At 46.1% G+C, this 22,009-nt stretch overlaps 1 protein-coding gene across 3 annotated transcripts in view; it reads right to left on the reverse strand.

Moving 5' to 3' along the window:
- Window positions 1-22,009, reverse strand: part of ACLY (ATP citrate lyase) — an 85,308-nt gene that overhangs the window by 54,824 nt on the left and 8,475 nt on the right. For all 3 annotated transcript variants that reach the window (XM_040435342.1, XM_040435340.1, XM_040435341.1), the window contains exons 2-7: window positions 16,065-16,257; window positions 12,161-12,283; window positions 10,069-10,131; window positions 6,187-6,377; window positions 3,504-3,583; window positions 3,260-3,390 (exon numbers count right to left, since the gene is read on the reverse strand). In XM_040435342.1, the coding sequence (XP_040291276.1) occupies window positions 3,260-3,390; window positions 3,504-3,583; window positions 6,187-6,377; window positions 10,069-10,131; window positions 12,161-12,283; window positions 16,065-16,223 (747 nt within the window). In that variant the 5' untranslated portion in view covers window positions 16,224-16,257. The remainder of the gene's footprint in view (window positions 1-3,259; window positions 3,391-3,503; window positions 3,584-6,186; window positions 6,378-10,068; window positions 10,132-12,160; window positions 12,284-16,064; window positions 16,258-22,009) is intronic.

The raw sequence follows: 22,009 nt of genomic DNA on the forward strand, positions 1-22,009 counted from the left end.
CCACTTGCTCTAGGGGGTCATTTATTAAAACAGAAATATGACTATATTAGGCATATTTCTAGCACAGCTTGCAGCGCAACGGTCCTTTGGGCCGTAATCTGCGTCTCTTCCCTGTTCACGCTAGGTCTAAAAAAGTGTTTTAGGTGTAGAAAATTGAAGCGGTCTTACATTTAGAATCGGCAGTGGATATGTCAAAGATATGTAGAGGCCGGGCCTCTACATAACTTCCGCAGATCCGCCGTCAGCGCAGGGGCTTATTAAAACCGGCGTCTAAAACTCCGGTCTTAATAAATGTGCCCCTATATTTCTAAGGTACCACTGCTGTTTCTCTCCCCCCCTACAATTCCTTTTGTTAGAAGGCTACCACAATTAGAAGTTGATGGCAAGGTGTCCCTTTAACTGGGGCAACCCAGAGATCAGCTGTAATCTGGGGGGGACACACAAGAATTACACAGTTTCTACTAAAATAAATGAGCAGCCTGTGTAATGCAGAGATATGCAGAAGGCTTTCACTTTGACTCTCCCCTTAAAAAGGTTTTATGGAAGTGGCAATTGGATGACTTATGCTCACAATAGGTCATCAGTAAATCTGTGGGGTCCGACTCCCGACACACACTTGCCAATCAGCTGTTTGAAGAGATTGCTGTGCTCTGGTGAGCTTTCATTAGGTCATACAGTCTAGGTACGGCTCAGTCCCATTCATATGAATAGCCCTGGGCTGCAATACCAACCCCAGCCACCATACGATGGATGGAGTTGAGCTTGGCATGCTGTACGCAGGTTGCGGCGCTAAATTGGCAGAGGTGACGGGAGTCAGACCCCCACAGATCAAATATTAATGACTTAACCTGAGGATAGGTCATCAATTTTCTACTCCTGGAAAACCCCTTTTAATGTCTAGGTTTATGCATTTCCCACCTATCTAGCTTATTACATTTTCAGGGTGGAGGTCCATATGTAAAAGAAAATGGGATTCATCTCAGCACAGAGCGTAGCTGGTAGCACTATAAAAGTGCACCTGTCAATCTACTTCACGCCATCAGGATAAATGACTGTAATATCGATTGTGGCGCTATATAGAATCTATATTTGTTACAGATCGGTTATGAATTTTTGCAATTTGCAGTCCACTGGGCCTTAAATCACCTCCACGTAACCTTGAGGAGACAGACCTCTAGGGAGAACCATTGTTAAGACTGATTTATTAAAAGAAGGAAATTGAGTTAAGCCGGTGAGGTGGGGGCTGGAGATCCACAGCTTCTGGCAGCTCCACAGAATCTGGAGCTAATGGAATGACTGCAGGGACATTATGTGTAATTCATAAAATGCCTGCATTACTCTGGCGGAGCCGCTTCTTCCTGCTCTATGCAACTGTGATGACAAGGAATAACATTTCCCTGATGATTTACAGGTACACATAGCGCAGACCTTCTTCCACAACAAGTGGCATTGCCATTTTCTTTACACTGTAAAAGAGTACAAGAATCGTGTCCACGGCGCACTAAAGTCGCCAAAATGTATTAAAACATCATTCGTCAAATAAAAGTAAGTGTGTGACGGCTTGCAGCTGAAACGCATGTCACACGCTTACTTTTAGGTCATGATTTTATTATTGATATTTTAATACATTTTTGTTCCCCGTGGACCCGATTCTTTTGCTGTTCTAACAGCAACATTCAGGGAGTCCCCTGACCCAGTAGCATTGGTGCAGCATTGGCTACAGGATAGCCCCTCTAAGCCTTTACCAGAGTTGTGCCTGCTGCTGAACATGGTAAGTGTTATTGAAGAAAGAAGAGTCCACCGCCAGGTAATATCCAGGACCGGCAACCCTTGGTTCTTTTCCAGAGATGAAGCTTTATATAGAGATTATCAGACCCAGAAACAGCAAGTATTACAGCTCTTGTCCCAATGAGATACGAATGAATGCACCCAATATCCATTCATCCATCCATATTCTAACATCTCCAGCCTTTCCTCTTGCTTTGCCCTTTTCTCTCCTTGCCTCACTCTCTCTTTTCTCATACCATTTTTTACCCATTGACTAACAAGGAGCCTAGGAGATTCTGTTTGCTTGAGGTCTAAAATTCTGCATTTAATTTTAACAGACAGATCTTTATCCTTCCTGCTCACCTCTACACATCCCATAGGTGGTGTAAGCAGGTATACACCAGACTTATATGATTGTAACTATTAGAACCCCCTTACTAAATATCCTCCAATGTTAGATCAATGTAGGGAAATGGTGTGTAATATATGTATAAAGTATATCTACAGTAAGCAGCCTTATACTTTTGGCACTGTGGTTTTACACCTATGAAGTCCGGCTTCATTATTTTTATCTTTATGTATTGGTCATAGTCTAGTGAATAATGAATTTACCTTCCATAAATTATGCATTTCTACATTTAAATTATTATTTTTTTTATTTCCCACCCAGATAGCAGTACTTGTGGAGAAATCCATACTGACCTTCTCCACGCTCCATTCTGGCTCTCTCTACTGGACTTCTGGTCCCAGACTGTCCACTTCCACATGGACAAGGACACGTTTGCTGTTGCAGCAAATGACTAACCTCAACGGTGACATCACTGCTGGGTCACATGCGGCTAGGAGACAAGTCATCGATGAGGCAAGTCATTGGCTGCACCAGTGCACATGAACCCGCCTGCCCAGAAGCTTATAAGACGGGGAATGAAAGTCCAGTGGAGAGTGCCTGCGAGTCACCAAGCGGTGGGAAGCAGGAGAGTATGGATTTTCCACAGGTTCAGTTGTCTGGGTGGCAAAAAAACTCCTTTATGATGGCCATACACATGAGATAACTCTCAAACGTCATCTCTCCTGACCCATACATATGCATGCATATATAGTAAATGACATCTGCAATCAGTGGAGAGTCAGGAGGCCCCATATAAATCAAATGGTCCAGCCAATGTAGATCTATTGTGCATGGTCAGCTTTAGTTTGCTTATTTAAACCAAATACTAAAAAAGTAGTACCACCACAGACTACAGCTTATGAATGGGGATTCTAGAAGCATGTCATACCCAATTTGCTTCTAAAAAAGGGATTATTCAAAGCAGACGACCCAATGACAGTAGAACAGAGATGTTCTGCTGACAAAGAATGAATCGGTATGGATCGGAAAAATCCTAGTAACATTCATTTAGCCTGATACACCCCGATCACTGCAGCAGGTGAGCAAGGCAATAAATGGGAACGAATGTTCTTGGCCCTTAAGAGTTTCCAGTTGGATTCTTACCTCTGGATAAGCTTCTCTTCCAAAAGGTGGTGGAAAGTCCACATCTCCCCATTTAGCTTTGCAGAGATAGTCAGCAGTGGCGTCAATCTTGGCTGCCATATCCAACACATACACGCCATCCTTAGTGACAACTGGCAGGTAGAAATGAAGACAAGAAGCCAACGTATATAAACCACTAGGAATCTACAGGCTAATAGGTATACATCAACTGGCATGCTGCCTCCAGGATAAGGACTGGACTTACCTAACGGATTGATCTCCAGATAAGTGAAGTAAAGGTTATCATACAAGTTGAAGAGTCCAGAGATGAAGCTTGCAAGTACCCTGCAGCGGACAACAGAGAAGACGTTACAGCGAGAAAAACAATCAGCACATTTCTGATTCATTTAGGGCAAGTGAAATACAGAGTAACCAATAAAACAAAACCTGGTCCTAACATTAGATTGTGTTAGGTGGGGGTTAAATTCTAGACAAGGGTTATTCCATGTGATATAGTAATTGTATATCGTTTGGATATGCCATGACTTCATGATTTCATGGGGCCTCAGCATGGATTTACAGCTGCATGTCCTTCCATGCTTTCCTGCACAGTGGTGCGCCCAATCACTTCAATGCTCAGGTAATAACAGCAGCTATTAATCAGCGTGGTGGTCCGGCTCATTCGCAGTGCTGGTCTTAAAGAGGTATTCCAGTTGTGAAAAGTTATCCTCTATCCACAGGATACGGGATAACTATTGGATCATGGAGAATCCCAGTAATAACAAGAACGGGGACCCCGTATATTTTATATATTCAATCAAAGTCCCTTTTAGAGACCCTCAGGATATTTAAATAATTGTAGCAATGGTCTGTTGAGACCTGAAATCCCTGTAGGGGTCCCTAACTAATGTTAAAATTTTTGTCTTTATTAATTATTGGACAAAACGCACTGTAAAGAAAACAAATCACTTTAAAATTATCAGTGTGCCAGTGTATATATGGGATTGTACCGGAGTAGTGTGGTAACATTCACAAGGTGTGATTACATTCACAGTAATTTGATGGGATCCCTTAATAGGGTGTACCTCATCCCACCATCTGGTATGGGATGGTATTACCACTGGCAGTTCTAGTTCGGATTGCTAACAGTGGATCACCTACGGAGCACTGGTGAATGTGTCTCTCCTGCCAAGGTTCTCTGCTACCTGGTCCCTGTTTTCAAGGTCACCAAGCAGCTAGCACGATTGCTGTTCCTCTGTATTATATGGCTGTTTGTCTCAACCGCAGGGCTATCATAATGTCACCAGTCTCCCTTGCCACTGTTTTCCTCCTCTCTCACACTGAACTCAGACTGCACTCCGTCCTCTATTACTGTCTCATAGAGGCATCAATTACCGCTGTAGTCAAGATTCCTATACTATCACACTCTCCTTATCTAGTCGGCTGCTATCTGCAGCGTGCTAGTATCAATTTCCCTTTCACTGTACACTGTGTTAAAAGGTGTGCCACTCTATACCACCCCTCCAGACATGTTTCGCCACTGGTTGTGGCTTCGTCAGGGGATGCGGGGTATATACTCCGGTACAATCCCATATATACACTGGCACACTGATAATTTTAAAGTGATTTGTTTTCTTTACAGTGCGTTTTGTCCAATAATTAATAAAGACAAAAATTTTAACATTAGTTAGGGACCCCTACAGGGATTTCAGGTCTCAACAGACCATTGCTACAATTACCCCGTATATTTTGGCGCCCCCCTGAAACTAACAGAGCGGCAAGTCAGGCAGGTGCACTACTGTTACATTTATCTCTATGGAAGTTCTGGAGATACCCGAGTGTCGTCTCTGAAACTTCCACAGAGATGAATGGGAAGCATCAGGACAGGCAGAGCACAAGCATACACTACTCCTCAGATCATTTCTGGGGGCTCCAAGTGGTACAGGGTCCCTGTTCTTGCCCCAGCAGTAGGATCCCCACAAATCTATCAGTTATCCCTATCTTGTGGATAGGGGATGACTTGTCAAAACCGGAATACCCCTTAAAAAGTTCAAACCCTTCTGATCATTAAAGGGTTACTAAATTTTCAAAAAGCTTTCGATGAGTCATAGAGACACAGTGAAGGTTTTGATCGGCGCGCTGAAATCCCCACGATTTCTAGAAGACGGGAGAGAAGATCATGCATATCGCACGCTCTCTTCTCACTGCTTGAGACGGGCTCCGTAGAAGTCTATGGACCCGTCTCGATTCCGTCCTCAGTAGCGATGAGACAGAGCGCAATATGCACGCAATTCTCACCACTTGTTTTAGAGATCGGCGGAGGTCTCCGCACTCAGACCTCCACCGATCAAAACTTTTTAGTGACACATTTTACGTTATCCTAGTGATATGCTATCACTTTACAAAATGGGAATAACCCTTTGAATTAAAGGGGTTCTCCAGGATTAGAAAAAAAAATAATGACCTGTCCATGGGTGGTGCCTGCTATCACAGTTTAGCTCAACTGAAATGAATGGGAATGAGCTGCAAAACCAGACAACCCACGGATAAGTGTAGTGCTGTTTCTGGAAGAAAGCATCCATGTTTTTTTTAATTCCAGACAACCTCTGTAATCTGACCATAATCTAGGTTATGTGTTTAGGAATTTCCAACACGGCACAGAATATAAAGTCAGATATATTCTACAAAAATGCATGACATGCAGACTTGGGTACAAAGCGAGTACTGGAGGGATAATAATCCATTACACAACCACATAACGGTGCCGTCCTCAAGGAGATCCATGAATACCCAAGAAACAATACAGCACTAAAGCCTTGTCTGTAGCAAATCTAAAGCCCTGAAGCCATGGCTAGTGAACTGAATGAGACACATAGCAGCATACTGGAAAATATTACAGCATGCCAATTCTGATCAATGTGGTCCCCTTTCAGATTAGATGTACTTACTCTTTCTTATCAGGGGTTACATGATTCAGGAGGTGGTTCTTCACATCTTGTTCGGTCAAACGATCCCCAACACTAACAAGTAACTTCTGTGCCTTTGCATCGACATCCCCAACATCCACACCTCCCTCGTGATGGAAGAGCACATAATCCCCCTCCCGGGCCGCATAGATGCAGACGTAGAACTCCTCCTCCTGCCGCAAAAAACAATGACGCCTGAGCATTGCTGCACAAAGTCGTGGTAAATCCATACAGAACTTTATTGTTCAGATCATTTACTATTCAATGGCAGCTGCAAATTAATTTTCATTTTAATACGCTTTTAAAAATGTGAGAATTCTATATCTGCCCCATTTTGAGGACAGATTTGGTTAAGTAATTAGCTAAAAGGTAATGTCCAGCAGGAAAAAATTGGGAATGCTCACAGTGGTTTAAGAAAAATAAAAGAGGAGATACTCCTGTTCTAATGGATCACGAGTCCAAGCTGGTCTCTACTTCCTGTTCCCGTCTCGACACACAGGATACCACAGGAAACGCCTGCCCAGCCAATCGCTGGCCGCAGAGGTGACCCGCCTCAGCCAGTGATTGGCTGAGCGGCATTTCCAGCCATTTCCTGAGTGTCGAGATAAGAATAGGAGGTAGAGAAAAGCAAGGAACAAAGTCATGATTGGAAAGGGAGTGGTGAGGGATCAGTGAGGCAGTATAGTATATTGGTTTGTCAACCCACCCTGAGCCCTTTCCCAATAATTTCTCTCTGCTGGACAACCCATTTCCTGGCATCAGAATCACTGCCTTATAGAGGGCTGCCTGCAGGGGTCTTTCTAACTACTCCTCAGTGGTATGAAACCATTAGACCCCATATACCATTACATGGAGCTTTTCACCAGAATTCATCTTCAACAAGCAGACTTAACCTGCAACTACAGGAGGCACACACATTAGATAAAAGTAGGTTGATGGTTGACCAAATAATATCCTGGTGAATGATCGCTCTGCCAGTACACAATTTTCCCATACCGCCCATCACAGTCATTCACACAGGCCATATATATCCAATGACACCAAGTGAACGACAAAAAAAATAAAAATAAATGATCTTTCATAAGAAGGAAATTTCTTTCATCCGACAAAAAACAAACAAACATTTCATTATGGTTTAAAATGTCTGAGCTTTCAAAAAACATTGATACGTCATAGACCTATATTAAAAGCTTTGATCGGTGTGAGCCCTTCTTTCTCCTCCTTCTAGTGATCGGTGAAGGGGGGTCTCAGCACTCTGACTCCCCACCGATCAAAACCTTTGATATGTTGCCATGACATATCAAATGTTTTCGAAAGCTCAGTGACGCTTTAAAGCGACACTTTTCATCAACTTTGGGCTAATGTGCATGGGCATCAACTTTATGCTGCCCATACTAACGGTAGATCAAATAGGAAATAGGCGAGTTGATTTCAGCGGTCTCATTTAAAAGTCAAAAAGTACCGTATTTTTCGCTTTATAAGACGCACTTTTTTCCCCCCAAAAGTGGGAGGAAATAGGCCGTGCGTCTTATAAAGCGAATACTTCGCTGGCCGCTATGCTGCACAGCGCGGCCAGCGAAGTATCAGTGACAGTGTGGAGGGAGGAGGCGGGGCCCGGTGTAGTGACTCTACTCTAATACACCGGGCCCCGCAAATGTTAAACATTCAATCTGATAGTATATGCTCTATACGGGCGGCTCTTATAGTACCGTAAGTATAGCGCAGACCGGCATCTCCATCGGTCATACGCCGCTTGCCGCACCTCCTTCCTCATGCGCCGTCTGCTCCAGCTCCCTCTGTCATGCGCCGTCTGCTCCAGCTCCCTCTGTCATGCGCCGCCTGCCCCAGCTCCCTGTGTCATGCGCCGCCTGCCCCAGCTCCCTGTGTCATGCGCCGCCTGCCCCAGCTCCCTGTGTCATGCGCCGCCTGCCCCAGCTCCCTCTGTCATGCGCCGCCTGCCCCAGCTCCCTCTGTCATGCGCCGCCTGCCCCAGCTCCCTCTGTCATGCGCCGCCTGCCCCAGCTCCCTCTGTCATGCGCCGCCTGCCCGTTCATTCATAAAGTGAGATAAGCAGGCAGGCGGCGCATGAGGAGGGAGCTGGGGCAGGCGGCGCATGAGGGAGGGAGCTGGAGCAGACGGCGCATGACAGAGGGAGATGCCGGTCTGCGCTATACTTACGGTACTATAGTAAGAGCCGCCCGTACAGAGCATATACTATCAGATTGAATGTTTAACAGTTGCGGGGCCCGGTGTATTAGAGTAGAGTCACTGCACCGGGCCCCGCCTCCTCCCTCCACACTGATGCATCTGATGGGGGGGATATGTGGATGACACTGATGGGGGGGGATATGTGGATGACACTGATTGGGGGGGGGGGGGGGGAATCTGTGAATGACAGAGGGGGGATCTGTAGATGACATAAGTGTCATCCACAGATCCCCCCCCCCCCCCCCATCAGTGCGTCATCCACAGACCCCCCCCCCCAGTGCGTCATCCACAGATCCCCCCCCCCCCATCAGTGCGTCATCCACAGATCCCCCCATCCCCATCAGTGCGTCATCCACAGATCCCCCCATCCCCATCAGTGCGTCATCCACAGATCCCCCCATAACAGTGCGTCATCCACAGATCCCCCCATAACAGTGCGTCATCCACAGATCCCCCCATAACAGTGCGTCATCCACAGATCCCCCCATAACAGTGCGTCATCCACAGATCCCCCCATAACAGTGCGTCATCCACAGATCCCCCCATAACAGTGCGTCATCCACAGATCCCCCCATAACAGTGCGTCATCCACAGATCCCCCCATAACAGTGCGTCATCCACAGATCCCCCCATAACAGTGCGTCATCCACAGATCCCCCCATAACAGTGCGTCATCCACAGATCCCCCCATAACAGTGCGTCATCCACAGATCCCCCCATAACAGTGCGTCATCCACAGATCCCCCCATAACAGTGCGTCATCCACAGATCCCCCCATAACAGTGCGTCATCCACAGATCCCCCCATAACAGTGCGTCATCCACAGATCCCCCCATAACAGTGCGTCATCCACAGATCCCCCCATAACAGTGCGTCATCCACAGATCCCCCCATAACAGTGCGTCATCCACAGATCCCCCCATAACAGTGCGTCATCCACAGATCCCCCCATAACAGTGCGTCATCCACAGATCCCCCCATAACAGTGCGTCATCCACAGATCCCCCCATAACAGTGCGTCATCCACAGATCCCCCCATAACAGTGCGTCATCCACAGACCACCATTAGTTCAAAAGCTACCAAAAGCACACCTTTTGGTTCAAAATATTTTTTTCTTATTTTCCTCCTCAAAAACCTAGGTGCGTCTTATCATCAGGTGCGTCTTATAAAGCGAAAAATACGGTAAGAGGTTGCTGAGAACCAACATCACAATCATTGCAGACTGGGCCTGGAAAAGAGTCATGGCCACCTGAGAAGAGTCATGGTTATTCATGAAGTCCTGCTCTCCCTGCCCACCTGCTAATGATTGACAGGCTTCTACCTAGTTTTCTCCCTTTCTCTCTAGGAGAGACCTGACAACCATCAGCAGATGGGTGAGAGAGCAGGAGATTAGGAATAACCAGGACTCTTCTCAGGTAGATTTGACTCTTTGCAAGGCCTGTGCTGTAATGATTATGATGTTGGTTCTCGGCAACCACTTACTATTAGCTGATGAGTGACACACTGCTGAAATCAGCATTTCTGTCACTACTTTATGCTGCCCTCAGTGAGGTCACCATAAAGTTGATGACAGGTTCCCTTAAAGAAAGTGTTGCACTCCATGCTTAAGTACATGCAGCTCAGTTGTGGTGGATTCATCTGACTGTTGTACGCACCTGCTTATGTGGAACAAACGGCTCAATCAGGAAATTCTTGAGAATCCCCCTTGCTTTGGCAATCTGAGAAAGACACAAAGAACATGGGAGTATTAAAGAATGGAAATAACAGGAACAGAAACACCATTCCTAAAGTTCAGCAATTTATCTAATGAGGTTTTAACAAATTAAATTAAAAGGGTTGTCTCACTTCAGCAAAGTTAATACAAGGCACTTACTAATGTATTAGGATTGTCCATATTGCCTCCTTTGCAGGCTTGATCTCACTTTTCCATCACATTATACACGGCTCGTTTCCAGTGGTTATGACCACCGCTGCAGCGCAGACACGAGGTGGCCTGGACGGGAGCTGCTGCGCCTGCGTGCCTATGTGTGCTTTTTACTACAGTGTGCAAGCATGGACACTGCTGCTGGATTGTAGCCTTAAGCTCTGGAAATGAGCAGTGTATAATGTGACAGAACAATGAATCAAGCCAGCAAAGAAGGCACTATGGACACAAGCTGACCTTTCAGAAGGAGATCCTACTGTATGTGCCCAATAAAACCAGTGCAAATCATCAAAACCGCTTTTTGCTTTTATTTTTTCGACAGCAATTTCCATGAACCAATAAATGAAGAGAGAACATCAGAATGGCTGACAGTGGCTAGATGACAGTTTTTTCTGTGTAACGACTTTCCTTTCCTGCTCCTTATGATCAATATGCCCTCTTCTGTAATTTTGAATTCCTGTCAGGTACTTGTTTGTTCCTGAACACAGTGTACTGGATCATCCGGCGTTCCGACAGCAGGCAGCCAATCAATCCTCAAGAGCCGAGCGTCAACCCCCGCCAAATCAAACCCCGGGAATACATCCTGCTAATTGGACATTCTGACAGCTGAAAACAAGTGGATCCAGATATTGCAGACACTGCAAACTGATTTATTCTAAGGATTAATGAAGATTGTCAGCTAGGAAAAAGACCAAGAACGTAAACTGCACCTTACAGGTTACCTGTCATCAGGCTTTAGGCCCCCAACATGCTGTTATCCAGGATGGTGACAGCTTCACAATCATTTTCTTTTAGATCATGAGCTCCAGTGAAGCAAGATGCCCTGGCCTCAGCTTCTTTCAGGTGCACCACATGTGCTAGAGAAAGCTTGGGAAGACATACCTAGCCTGTGGGAGGTCAGTCAAGCAAGGCAGGGGAACGGCCAGCACGGCTCTTCCAAGGTGTGACTCCTCACCCATGACTCCTGACATGAATTAGAATACAGCAAACAAACTTTTTCTGAATTATGCCAAATTGCTCAAAATGTAAAAGAACATCACTGTGAAGCTGTCCTGTCGAACAAGTTGTGGGCCTAAATTCTGATGGCAGGTTCCCTTGAAAAGGTTATACATAGTAGCCATGACATGCAGTGATGGCCAGTTCGCCGACGAACACATGCGATCAGCAATCTTTATTCCCAAGCCCGGCGATGCAGAGGTAAGTCCTTACCTGTGCCTGTGCCGCGAGCCGCTCTGAAACACATGCGGTCACCGGGAGCAGGCAGTTCCGATGAAGGCTGTTCTCGGAACTGCCTGCTCCCGGTGACCGCATGTGTTTCAGAGCGGTTCGCGGCGCAGGCACAGGTAAGGACTTAACCTCTGCATCGCCGGGCTTGGGAATAAAGATGGCAGATCGCATGTGTTCGTCGGCGAACACATGCGAACTGGCCATCACTAATGACATGGTCAAGGTGTGGACATGATGCCGCTGGTTTTCACCTTGTTGACCACATGGTAATGCAGATAAATCTGCTGTTTACCTGCAATGCACTTGACCATTAAAAAACTTGAAAACCACACTGATTCGCCCTAATACCACAGCATTGTGACACTGTTTTCACAATCACACTTTGGTGACCAGACGTGCACCACACACCGGGCCCTGGTCTTCGCACAGTAAACAATATCACAACTAATAAAACCGACTCTATTGTGGGAAAAATGTAAGCCAAGCAACATTTAGAAGGAAAGAGACAATGTCCCCATGGTAAAGATTCTGGTCCTGGGTTCATGGACTACAACACACGAATATGTGAAGTCTATATTAATACATCATATCCTTACTGTGGTTTCATGTCCCAGCCGTGGCTTTAACCAGCTCTTCACTTGGTCCAAGTTTAAGTTGACACCCACAAGCCCGAGTTTCCCACGACGTTTGATAAGTTGGTCTGGTTTCACCACCAAAGGCTGGAAGACACAGGAAACAAGTCAATCAAGACAGGGGGAACATATTAAACCAAGATCATTAATATGAAGAACAAATTAAAAAGAAATAAGATTGTGCCATATATTAGAGATCTTTAGACAAAAGCACCCCACATATAGTAAGACATCCCTAGGCAAGCATCAGATTACAATGGTGATGGGCTATCCTTAGGAAAGGACTCTTGACACCTACACCGACCAGGCCTCTTCCATACATGAATGAGCTAGTCATCACCCCACCAGTACAGTCATCCCAGTTAAACTGGCCATCCAACTTGTCTGATCCTCATCTCCCCCGACATCAGAGGCCAGCATACACATGAGGTGGACAGTTGAACCTGTTGAAATTTGAAGGTTCGGCTCAGACACATCTAATGTAGATGGCCAGCTTTGGAGTTTCATCAAATTCATATTACACAAAGGAGAGCTTCCGCTTTGATAAGCGGTGGGTGGTAAACGGACTACTCTCCGCAATACACCAGACTGCAGAGCACCCAGACCCAGAAATGACTGCAGATCATTACAGATTCCCATGAGTCCCTGCAGCAATGCATTAACTGGATTAACACTCGGATGATTAGATGTTGCTCAATGATTTGGGCTTTGGCCAGATTGCAAATGGATATTGTGCAGATCCAGAGATTTAATGAGGGCCCTGCACTGTCATTTATCTACATTAAAGGAGACGCTTCCAAGGACTTCATCTCTATGGAGAATCGTGATGTGGCAGCAGATTATTCTTTTCTTATGGGAAAGGTTCAAATGAATTACAGAATTTCTCTTTGCAAGGTTAACGGTGAGAAAGGGTTTTAGGTTTTTCCAAGTAAGTTCTCTCCATATAAAAAAAAAAAAGAAGGTGGACAAACAGATAAGGCTGGGTTCACATCTGCGCTGAAAACTCCGGTGGAGGAACAGACTGCCAGAGTCCACCGTACCGATAGCACCGTCCGATCCCCATTCACTGTAATGGGATCTGGAGGGGATCCGGCTGCTTTCCAGCATATACGCCAGCTTTCAGCCAGACAAAAAGGGCCTTGTGTAGTATTTTTTGTCCGGCCGACAGCAGACATACACGCCGGATGCAGTGGCCGGATTTAGCACCGGAGTTCAAAGTGTACCTCCCCATCCCACCCTTAAAGGGAATGTGTCAGATCCTGAGAACAGGTCATCAGTATAAAAATCTCAGAAAACATCTTTAAGGGGTTAAAGATATATATATATATATATATATTAGGGCTGCACGATATATCGCAAAAGTAATCGAATCGCGATAATCGGCAAATGCGGTTTGGCGATTCGGCCGAGCCGAAAATGCCGCGATTATTATATATGAAGGGGCCCCTATTGATAAAAAAAAGTCCTCTGTCCTATTACAGCCTCTGTACTTACTTTCACAATGAATGCATGCACTGCAGCGACGAGCGGGAGCGAGCGAGGCAGCCGGCCGGCGCGGGACTGACGTCACTTAGTCACGCTCCTGCTTCCTGAATTAAGTGGGAGGAGCGTGCCAGTGACGTCAGTCACGCGCCGGCCGGCTCGCTCTCTGCCGCTCTCTGCAGTGTGAGTGCATTCATAGTGAAAGTACAGAGGCTGGCCATTTTATGAATAGGAGAGTTAACACATGAAGGGACACATGGGGCCATGAGGGGGACCAGCATAAGATGCTATATGTGTGTCTTATGCTGGCCCCCCTCGTGGCCCCATGTGTCATAGCACACATCCCCCATAACAGGGCCCTCCGCAGGTCCCCCATAACAGGGCCCTCCGCAGGTCCCCCATAACAGGGCCCTCCGCAGGTCCCCCATAACAGGGCCCTCCGCAGGTCCCCCATAACAGGGCCCTCCGCAGGTCCCCCATAACAGCGTCCTCCGCAGATCTCCCACATAACAGCGTCCTCCACAAATCCCCTATAACAGCATCATCCACAGATCTACACCTCCACAGATCTCCCACATAACAGCGTCCTCCACAAATCCCCCATAACAGCATCATCCACAGATCTACACCTCCACAGATCTCCCACATAACAGCATCCTCCACAAATCCCCCATAACAGCATCATCCACAGATCTACACCTCCACAGATCTCCCACATAACAGCGTCATCCACAGATCCCCCACATAACAGCGCCATCCACAGATACCCCATAACTATGTCATACCCAGCCGCGTCAGCGGCTCTTATGGGAAAATCCAAGCAAATAGACCTCTAGCACAATTCCCTTAAAATATCGCATCGCACATCGTTATCGCAATTTTTAGGGCCCTAATCGCAATCGCACAAAATTCCCATATCGTGCAGCCCTAATATATATATATATATATATAAATAATACAGATATGTTATTAAAGGGTAACTGTCATTTTTTTTTATTTGCTAGTTTATTAGAGCTAGGCATGTACACCTGAGTTAGTCTGTCAATGATTGTCAAAAGATCTGTAATTACCTTATAATAACAGCTTTCATTAATGTCCCCTGTCCCTTTCCACTGCTCACTTAAAAGAACGTTGCTATGGCTCATCTGTCTCCGGCTAGGAAGACAGAGGGACGGTCCTCCACACTGCATGCCTGCATCAGGCTTCAGAGTGAGGAGGCGTGTCTCTCAGTAATCCAATCTGATTTGCTGTAGCCAGCAGCTCCCTGCCAGCCAGTGTGTATGTGAAATGAGGGAAAGCAGTTTTGGCCTCAGAGAACTGGCAGAGGAGCCATCTTGAGAAGGTCCTCATATTTAGGGCTGCAGCTATGGATTATTTTTACAATCAAGTATTCTACCGATTAAATCGAGTACACTAATAATAAAAAACAAATGAAAAGAAAGTTTTCTATAAAAACTCATCAGTCCCCCCCCCCCCCCCCCCCCCAGTGCCATCAGTTCCCACTCCCTTGTGCCTTTAGCTCCCCCTGGTGCCATTAGTTGCTCCCCTCCAGTTCCCCCTCCCTTGTGCCATCAGTTCCTCCCCCTGTGCCATCAGATGCTCCCCTCCAGTTCCCCCTCATATGACGCCAGCTCCTCCCCCAATGCCACCAGCTTCCCCATGTCATTAGTTGCTTCCCCTCCCAGTGCCATCAGCTCCCCTTCCGATGCCACCATCTCCTCCTCCAATGCCACCATCTCCTCCCCCAATGCTATCAGTTGCCTCACTGCCCCTCCTAGCCATCAGTGCCCAGCCTCAGCACCAGTGAACTAAAATGTCCTGACGTGTGTATGTCAGGATTCAGTGCAGCGCTGTGCGGGCAGGCGGGTGACACAAAGCGTGAGTAACAGCAAGCTATTCACCCACACTCCATAGTCACATGGCACAAAGGAATCATTGCAAATTTGCATGGAGTATTTTTTTGTGTCGAGTTAATCGATTAATTCGAGTAATCGTTTCAGCCCTACTCATATTGTAAATGTTTAAACAGCCATAAGGAAGGGAAAAACTCAAGGAAAACAGTGGTATGTGAAGAAACTAAAGATTGCTTTATGCATAATGCTGCTGCAGCAGTAACATATGCTAAAACTGATTTTTTGATGAAAACATGACGGTTACACCTTAATAAGTACTCTTTTTGGAAAAAACGGACTCCGTCTCATAACTGATCAGCCTGCTGTGGTGATGACACTAATTGCATACAAGGCTGGCACAAAGCCCTCATAGTCTGTTACACCAGGGATGGATAAAATACTGGACACTTTACGAGCAACTCCCTGACCCTAGCTGACCCTATTAGTGGCAGCGCCGGCTATATGGCTCCTGGGATCTTGCCAGCGGTGCTTACCTCAGTGAGAAGCCATGGATGGTCTTGAACAAGTCTGTCCCAGTCAGTGTCATAGGTCACTTGGGCATACTTGAAGCGGTTCTGGACTGCAGCTGTGGTACAGATGTATTTGTACAAGAACTCTTTTCCGGTCTGCTCAGAGATCGCTTTTGCTGACATGGTGCTGCCGGACCGCTGTGAACGCTACCTGTAACTGGTAAAGAAGAAGAACATCCCAGTATAAGAATGGTTACTGCATTTAGATGCCGTCAGCAATTGCATCACATGTGACAGCAACAATGTGAGAACCCTGAGAGTCCCATTATGTCAGCAGGATCGGTATGTGGTAGGGTGACAACCGGCCTAGCTGTATGACAAGTATACAATAATACTGCAGTCAGAGGTTATGAGATTTTTCTGTGACTAATTCAGATGCAACACATGCAGATTTTTCCGCAGATTCATTGTAGAATTCCCTCGGCAGAAAAATCGAGCATGCACCCTGCCACGCCATTCATTCTCTATGGAGTGCTAGAGATGGTCAAGTGTTCCCTGCTATCTGCAGCAGTTCCACAGAGATTGAATGGAGACACATTGAGCATGGTTGACCACCTGCTCCATCAAGATGAGAACAGGATGCACATTCTCAGGATTGGAGACAGTCCCACAGATGGACCCCCACCGATCCTGTGGATAGGGCATACATTTAATAGCTGGCACAACCCATTTATATTGTAAGTAACCTTTAGACAAAATTTTCATAAATCAATAGTACAAGTGAACATGGCTGGTTTTCCACCAACGGCCACGCGAAAATAGGAAATTTTTGACGGCCGCTATTCACTGGCCATAAAAAAAAAAAAAAAAAGAAGCCATGTGAATAGTCCCATAGACTTTAATTGGTTTTGAAAATGGCTGTGTGACAACCATTAAAAAAAAAAACGTCCAAACAAACAAACCATTTTTGTCATGTGAATTAAACCTTAATCTGAGCCTCCTAAACTCACATTCTCTGCCAAGTCTATCTTGAGAGACCAGACGGACTGTCAGCTCACTGAAGAAGTCCATTGAGTGAGGAAGTCCAGAGAGACACACATAGAAGTCTATGGAGAGGGGAGGGGGGAGGAGGTCCAGAGAGACACATATAGAAGTCTATGGAGAGGGGTGGGGGAGCATAAATGCGCTGCTAGAGGAAGAAAGACTGTGACAAACTCCCCTCTTTTGCGTTTGCCACAAGTACTTGGAGAGGACTACTTGCCAGCCTCTTACCATGTGATTACGGTCCCATGTTGAATGCACCGGTTTTATGCAATAGCTGCATAGTTATATAAGTTCATGTATTTTGCTACCATGTGGCTAATGGAGTCTTGCCTCTGTCCTTGGGAGATAAGTGGATCACTTCTCAATTGTCTCCAGGACAAAAAGACTGTGTAGAACCGGTTTTGGACAGAAAAGCCATGAGTACAGCCAGGCCAAAGAGACTTTTACTAACTTTTGAATTCCTGGTCTAATTCGTGCCATTTTGGGATGTGTTAAATGTCTATGTGTATTGTAAAGGGTGGGACATTGTATATTTGAGTAAGTGATGTCTGTCCTATTGTCTTTCCGTGTGTATTGGCGATTTCCCTTTGTCCTGAGAGTGTCACGACCGCTATCCCAGCAGCAGTCGTGACGCACCAGACGGAGGGGAAGGGGGACCCTTATCTACGGATGGGAAATAGAATGGCCACCCCTGACTAACCCTAAGCTGGCACCTGTCTGCCCTGATACCCTAGACGGGGTGTGAACCCGTGCGGCGAGCAGGATGCCTAAACCCTCAGTCGCCCTAACAAGACTGGACTGGGGAAAGGCCGATGGGAGCGCTAGTCACCATCACTCACGTCTAGGAAAACAACAGGGGAAGACAGCAACAAACAAACAACAGCAGAGATAGACTTATCCAGTCACGAGCAGAGAAGGCGATCCCAAACACGACAGTCCACGCCGGACAAGAGCTCCACAGCAACACCATCAAACGATCTCCTTCCAAGGTCAGAGTAGCACTGGAAGTAAGGACTATATCTGGCAATGACTGCAAGTGAAAGTGAAACTAATATAGTAGCTGGGAGTGGCAGATAGGACTCACCTGAGAAGGATGCCTACAAACTCCCAGTCAGGACAAAAAGGTTCACAAGGCAAAACCCAGATGACATACCCTGAACCACGGAGCAAACTCACAAGCTATCGCGAGTAGCAAGTCGCTGCGACCTTCTCCTCCCAGACCTGTCTGGATCAGTCACAGTCGTGACAGAGAGGTAATGGAATTACACCTCGGTTGTCTCCAGGACAGAGGGCATCGTGTATTGTCCTGCCTGGGATAATTATGTTAACCATTGTGTACTATAATTATATCACAGGCAGAGGGGGAGGATGTTATATGGGTTGTAACCTTTGTGTTATGGGTTAATGTATGTTATTTGTGGGTGTCTCCCTTGCATGGGAGCAGAGGATAAAAGAAATTGGATGTTTGAGTGCCTGTGTGCTTCCAGTAAAGTTTTCCAGCATTCAGCTTTGGCTCATGTATGGACTTATTTGGCGATAGCAGCGATACTGGCGATACCAGCGATAATAGCGATTTATTGCTCTGTGGATTTTTTGGCGGTGCTATTACATGGGAAGAAGGGAATACTAGACGGTGACACAGATGATATCATCACAAAGACTTTTTTATTTGATAAGATCTATTCCAAACTTTATGTTCACCTGTACTGCTGATTATGTAGTATTAGTTGAAAGTACCGTATATTGACCTTTTAAGAGCATAAATTCATAACCAATACTTGCAGCTCAAGAGATTAAACTTGTGGCGGCCTCACATCTGAACAGAGCCTCCTTGTTCCTGTGCAGGAAACCATACGGCTATAGTAACAGGGGCCTCCCTGTACAGCCGGCCGTCTGGAAAACATTATCATCCCAGCTGAGAAATGATGGCGATTTGCATCAGATATGAGTAATTTAAGTGAACGCCCCTGCAAGCAATAAAACCAGGGCTGGGACCACTTTACACAGGACTGCAGCCTTACACATGACTTCCATGAAGTGAGGTTATAACGTGACGTACATGTCATTTTAGTCACTCAAACCCCCTAATCTTTATTTTGGGTCTTTCCACAGACAGCGACGTAAGAAATCACAATTTTTCTATGACTATGTAGATCAGTCACTGTATATCCCTCGCTGGCTGAGGCTGCTTTCACCCAGTCACTGGGGGAGATTCATCAAAACTGGTGTGAAGGAAAACTGGCTTAGTTGCCCAGAGCAACCAATCAGATTCCACCTTTCATTTTCCAAAGGAGCTCTGAAAAATGAAAAGGTGGAATCTGATTGGTTGCTATGGGCAACTAAGCCAGTTCTACTTTACCTCAGTTTGAAAAATCTCGTCCAGTGTTTGGTCAGTGATTTCCATCAGTGACTGGGAGCCAAAACCAGGAGTGGAGGCTACACAGAGATGAGGTATATTTGGAGAGATTTTCCCCCTGTTCTGTGTAGCCTCAACTCCTGGTTTTGGCCCACAATCAATTATGGAAATCGCTGACCAAACACGGACTGTGTGAACTCAGCCTAAGGGCTCATGCACACGACTGTATGCATTTTGTGGTCCACAAAACACGGATCTGCAAAAAATACGGACAACGTCCGTGTTCATTCTGTATGTTGCAGAACTAAACATCTGGCCCCTAAAAGAACAGTCCTATCCTTGTCCGTAATTGCAGAACGGACATACGGAAACAGAATGCACACCGAGTAACTTCCGATTTTTTTGTGGATCCATTGAAATGAATTGTACCACAAAAAAAAACTGAAAACGGACACGGAAAGAAAATACATTAGCCTTGAGGCAGAATATATATGTAGGGGAATATATTATTATGGAGATGAAGCAATGTCCTGGGTTAATGTTAAACTCAACACTGTTTGCCGTGTCCGCTGTAATCTTTGGTTTGAGGAAATGATCAGCATTTTCTGACCTAATGGCTTTTCCTCTCTACACATCAGAGTTAGAGCAAATACACTTGAATTTTAGTAATTGTCCAGTCAGTAACCTGCGGCAGATGAACGAGCGTAGAACTACGGATTAGGGGGAACATTTACTATTCTATTTACGCCACCTTTGTGGCATAAGAAAATTACAGATTTTGCTGCATGCCATATTCGCAGCAAAATCTGAGACTTTTTCCCCCCTTCAAGCCCCATTTTAGAAAAGGGGGTATGGCGAGGTCCGACACATTTATTTTTACTCACACCAACTTTCTGGTTTGAGTAAAGACAAATCTACAGCATCTAGGAAGCTGCCGTGGATGGCAGACTGTCGCACGGGCATGCGCCAAATCTACGCGAGGAGTGCATCTCTACATAAATTTGGCGGTGCAGGGGGAATCAATGTCCCCATGTTTTCTCCATACATTTTCTTTAGAACACCATTTTAAAGATGCCTCTTTTGCCGAATACTGCACAGTATGGAACGTCAATAAGGAGGCAGAAAAGCCAAAGGAGCTTCCAGACTTCCTGAGAGATCACATTACAGTGAGAAGAGCTAATGTGAATGCACCTAGACATTGTCGGAAACCGCGCCGGATTCTGGCGCAGATTTAGAACAATCCACTCCACCTAGCTTGACAAGGGGAGGTGTCTTAACAAAGAGGAGTGGCTTAGTGGGATAGGGGCGTGGCCAAAGTGAAATTTTGCACCAAAATTGAGCCATAAGTCTGGCGTAAAATTCTGTCTCAAATAAGCCAAGCAATAGTAGGTATAGAATAAAATAAAGGGGGTGTCCCTGCACCAGATCTACCATCCAGCCTTAAGGGAACCTGTCACTGGGATTTTGGGTATGGAGCTGAGGACATGGGTTGCTAGATGGCCGCTAGCACATCTGCAATACCCAGTCCCCATAGCTCTGTGTGCTTTTTATTGTGTAAAAAACCGATTTGATACATATGCAAATTAACCTGAGATGAGTCAGAGCTTGAAAATATGACTCTTCTCTGGTCACACAAGTGAGATATGACTCTTTTAGGTTAATTTGCATATGTATCAAATCATTTTTTTTTACACAATAAAAGCACACAGAGCTATGGGGACTGGGTATTGCGGATGTGCTAGCGGCCATCTAGCAACCCATGTCCTCAGCTCTATACCCAAAATACAGGGGACAGGTTCCCTTTAACCCCGTGTGATAAATCTGGTGCCGGACTATACAGCCGATGTGTGTGAGGGAGGTGTGCACAAACGTCTCCTGCCAAACATCTATTACAAGATGCTCGATTCCTTTTGGTACACGGCCACAGGTTGTGACAACCGCCTGCAGCCGAAAACTAAGCCTGCATGCGATGGGGACAGGTTTTTCTTATAGACTGCGAACTGGTCACAGGATTTTGCCCGGAATAAAACAGCTTTACCAGACAAACCACAATCCTGTACTTTCACATGTCCGTTACAGCCTTACGCATCGGGCTGCGGTTTCTGTCCAGCCAATTCTCGGCATCTTTGCGGATCACGGCCAGATCTCCGCCAGACCCCATTATAGTTAAAGGGGCCTGCGGGAATTCCGGTAGCATCCGGCAGTGCCGGATCCGGAGAACTCCAGCAGGTTGTTCTCTGCCGGAACAGATGTAAAAAATTAGGTAACTATGCGGTTTTGTGGATACAACTGTGGTAATAGTGGAAAAATCATGTGCTCAGTTAACAATCCATCTGAAAGCACACCCATCGCCTGCAATGTCCCATGTAATTGTAGGCACTGCAGAGGTTAAATCTTCACACTTATTAGTCATCACAGCAGATCGGCCCGACCCTCCCTGACAAGACCGCTGCGGCTGATGCTCCTGTCTATGGCGGAGAGCACGGCGAGTGACACTGACGGAGGAGAGACTGGCAGGTGCATAGAGGTCACACATCATCCAGGACTGGGGACAAGCTGCTGTGGAAAG

Source organism: Bufo bufo, chromosome 6, assembly GCF_905171765.1.
Source record: "Bufo bufo chromosome 6, aBufBuf1.1, whole genome shotgun sequence".
NCBI classification, from domain to species: domain Eukaryota; kingdom Metazoa; phylum Chordata; class Amphibia; order Anura; family Bufonidae; genus Bufo; species Bufo bufo.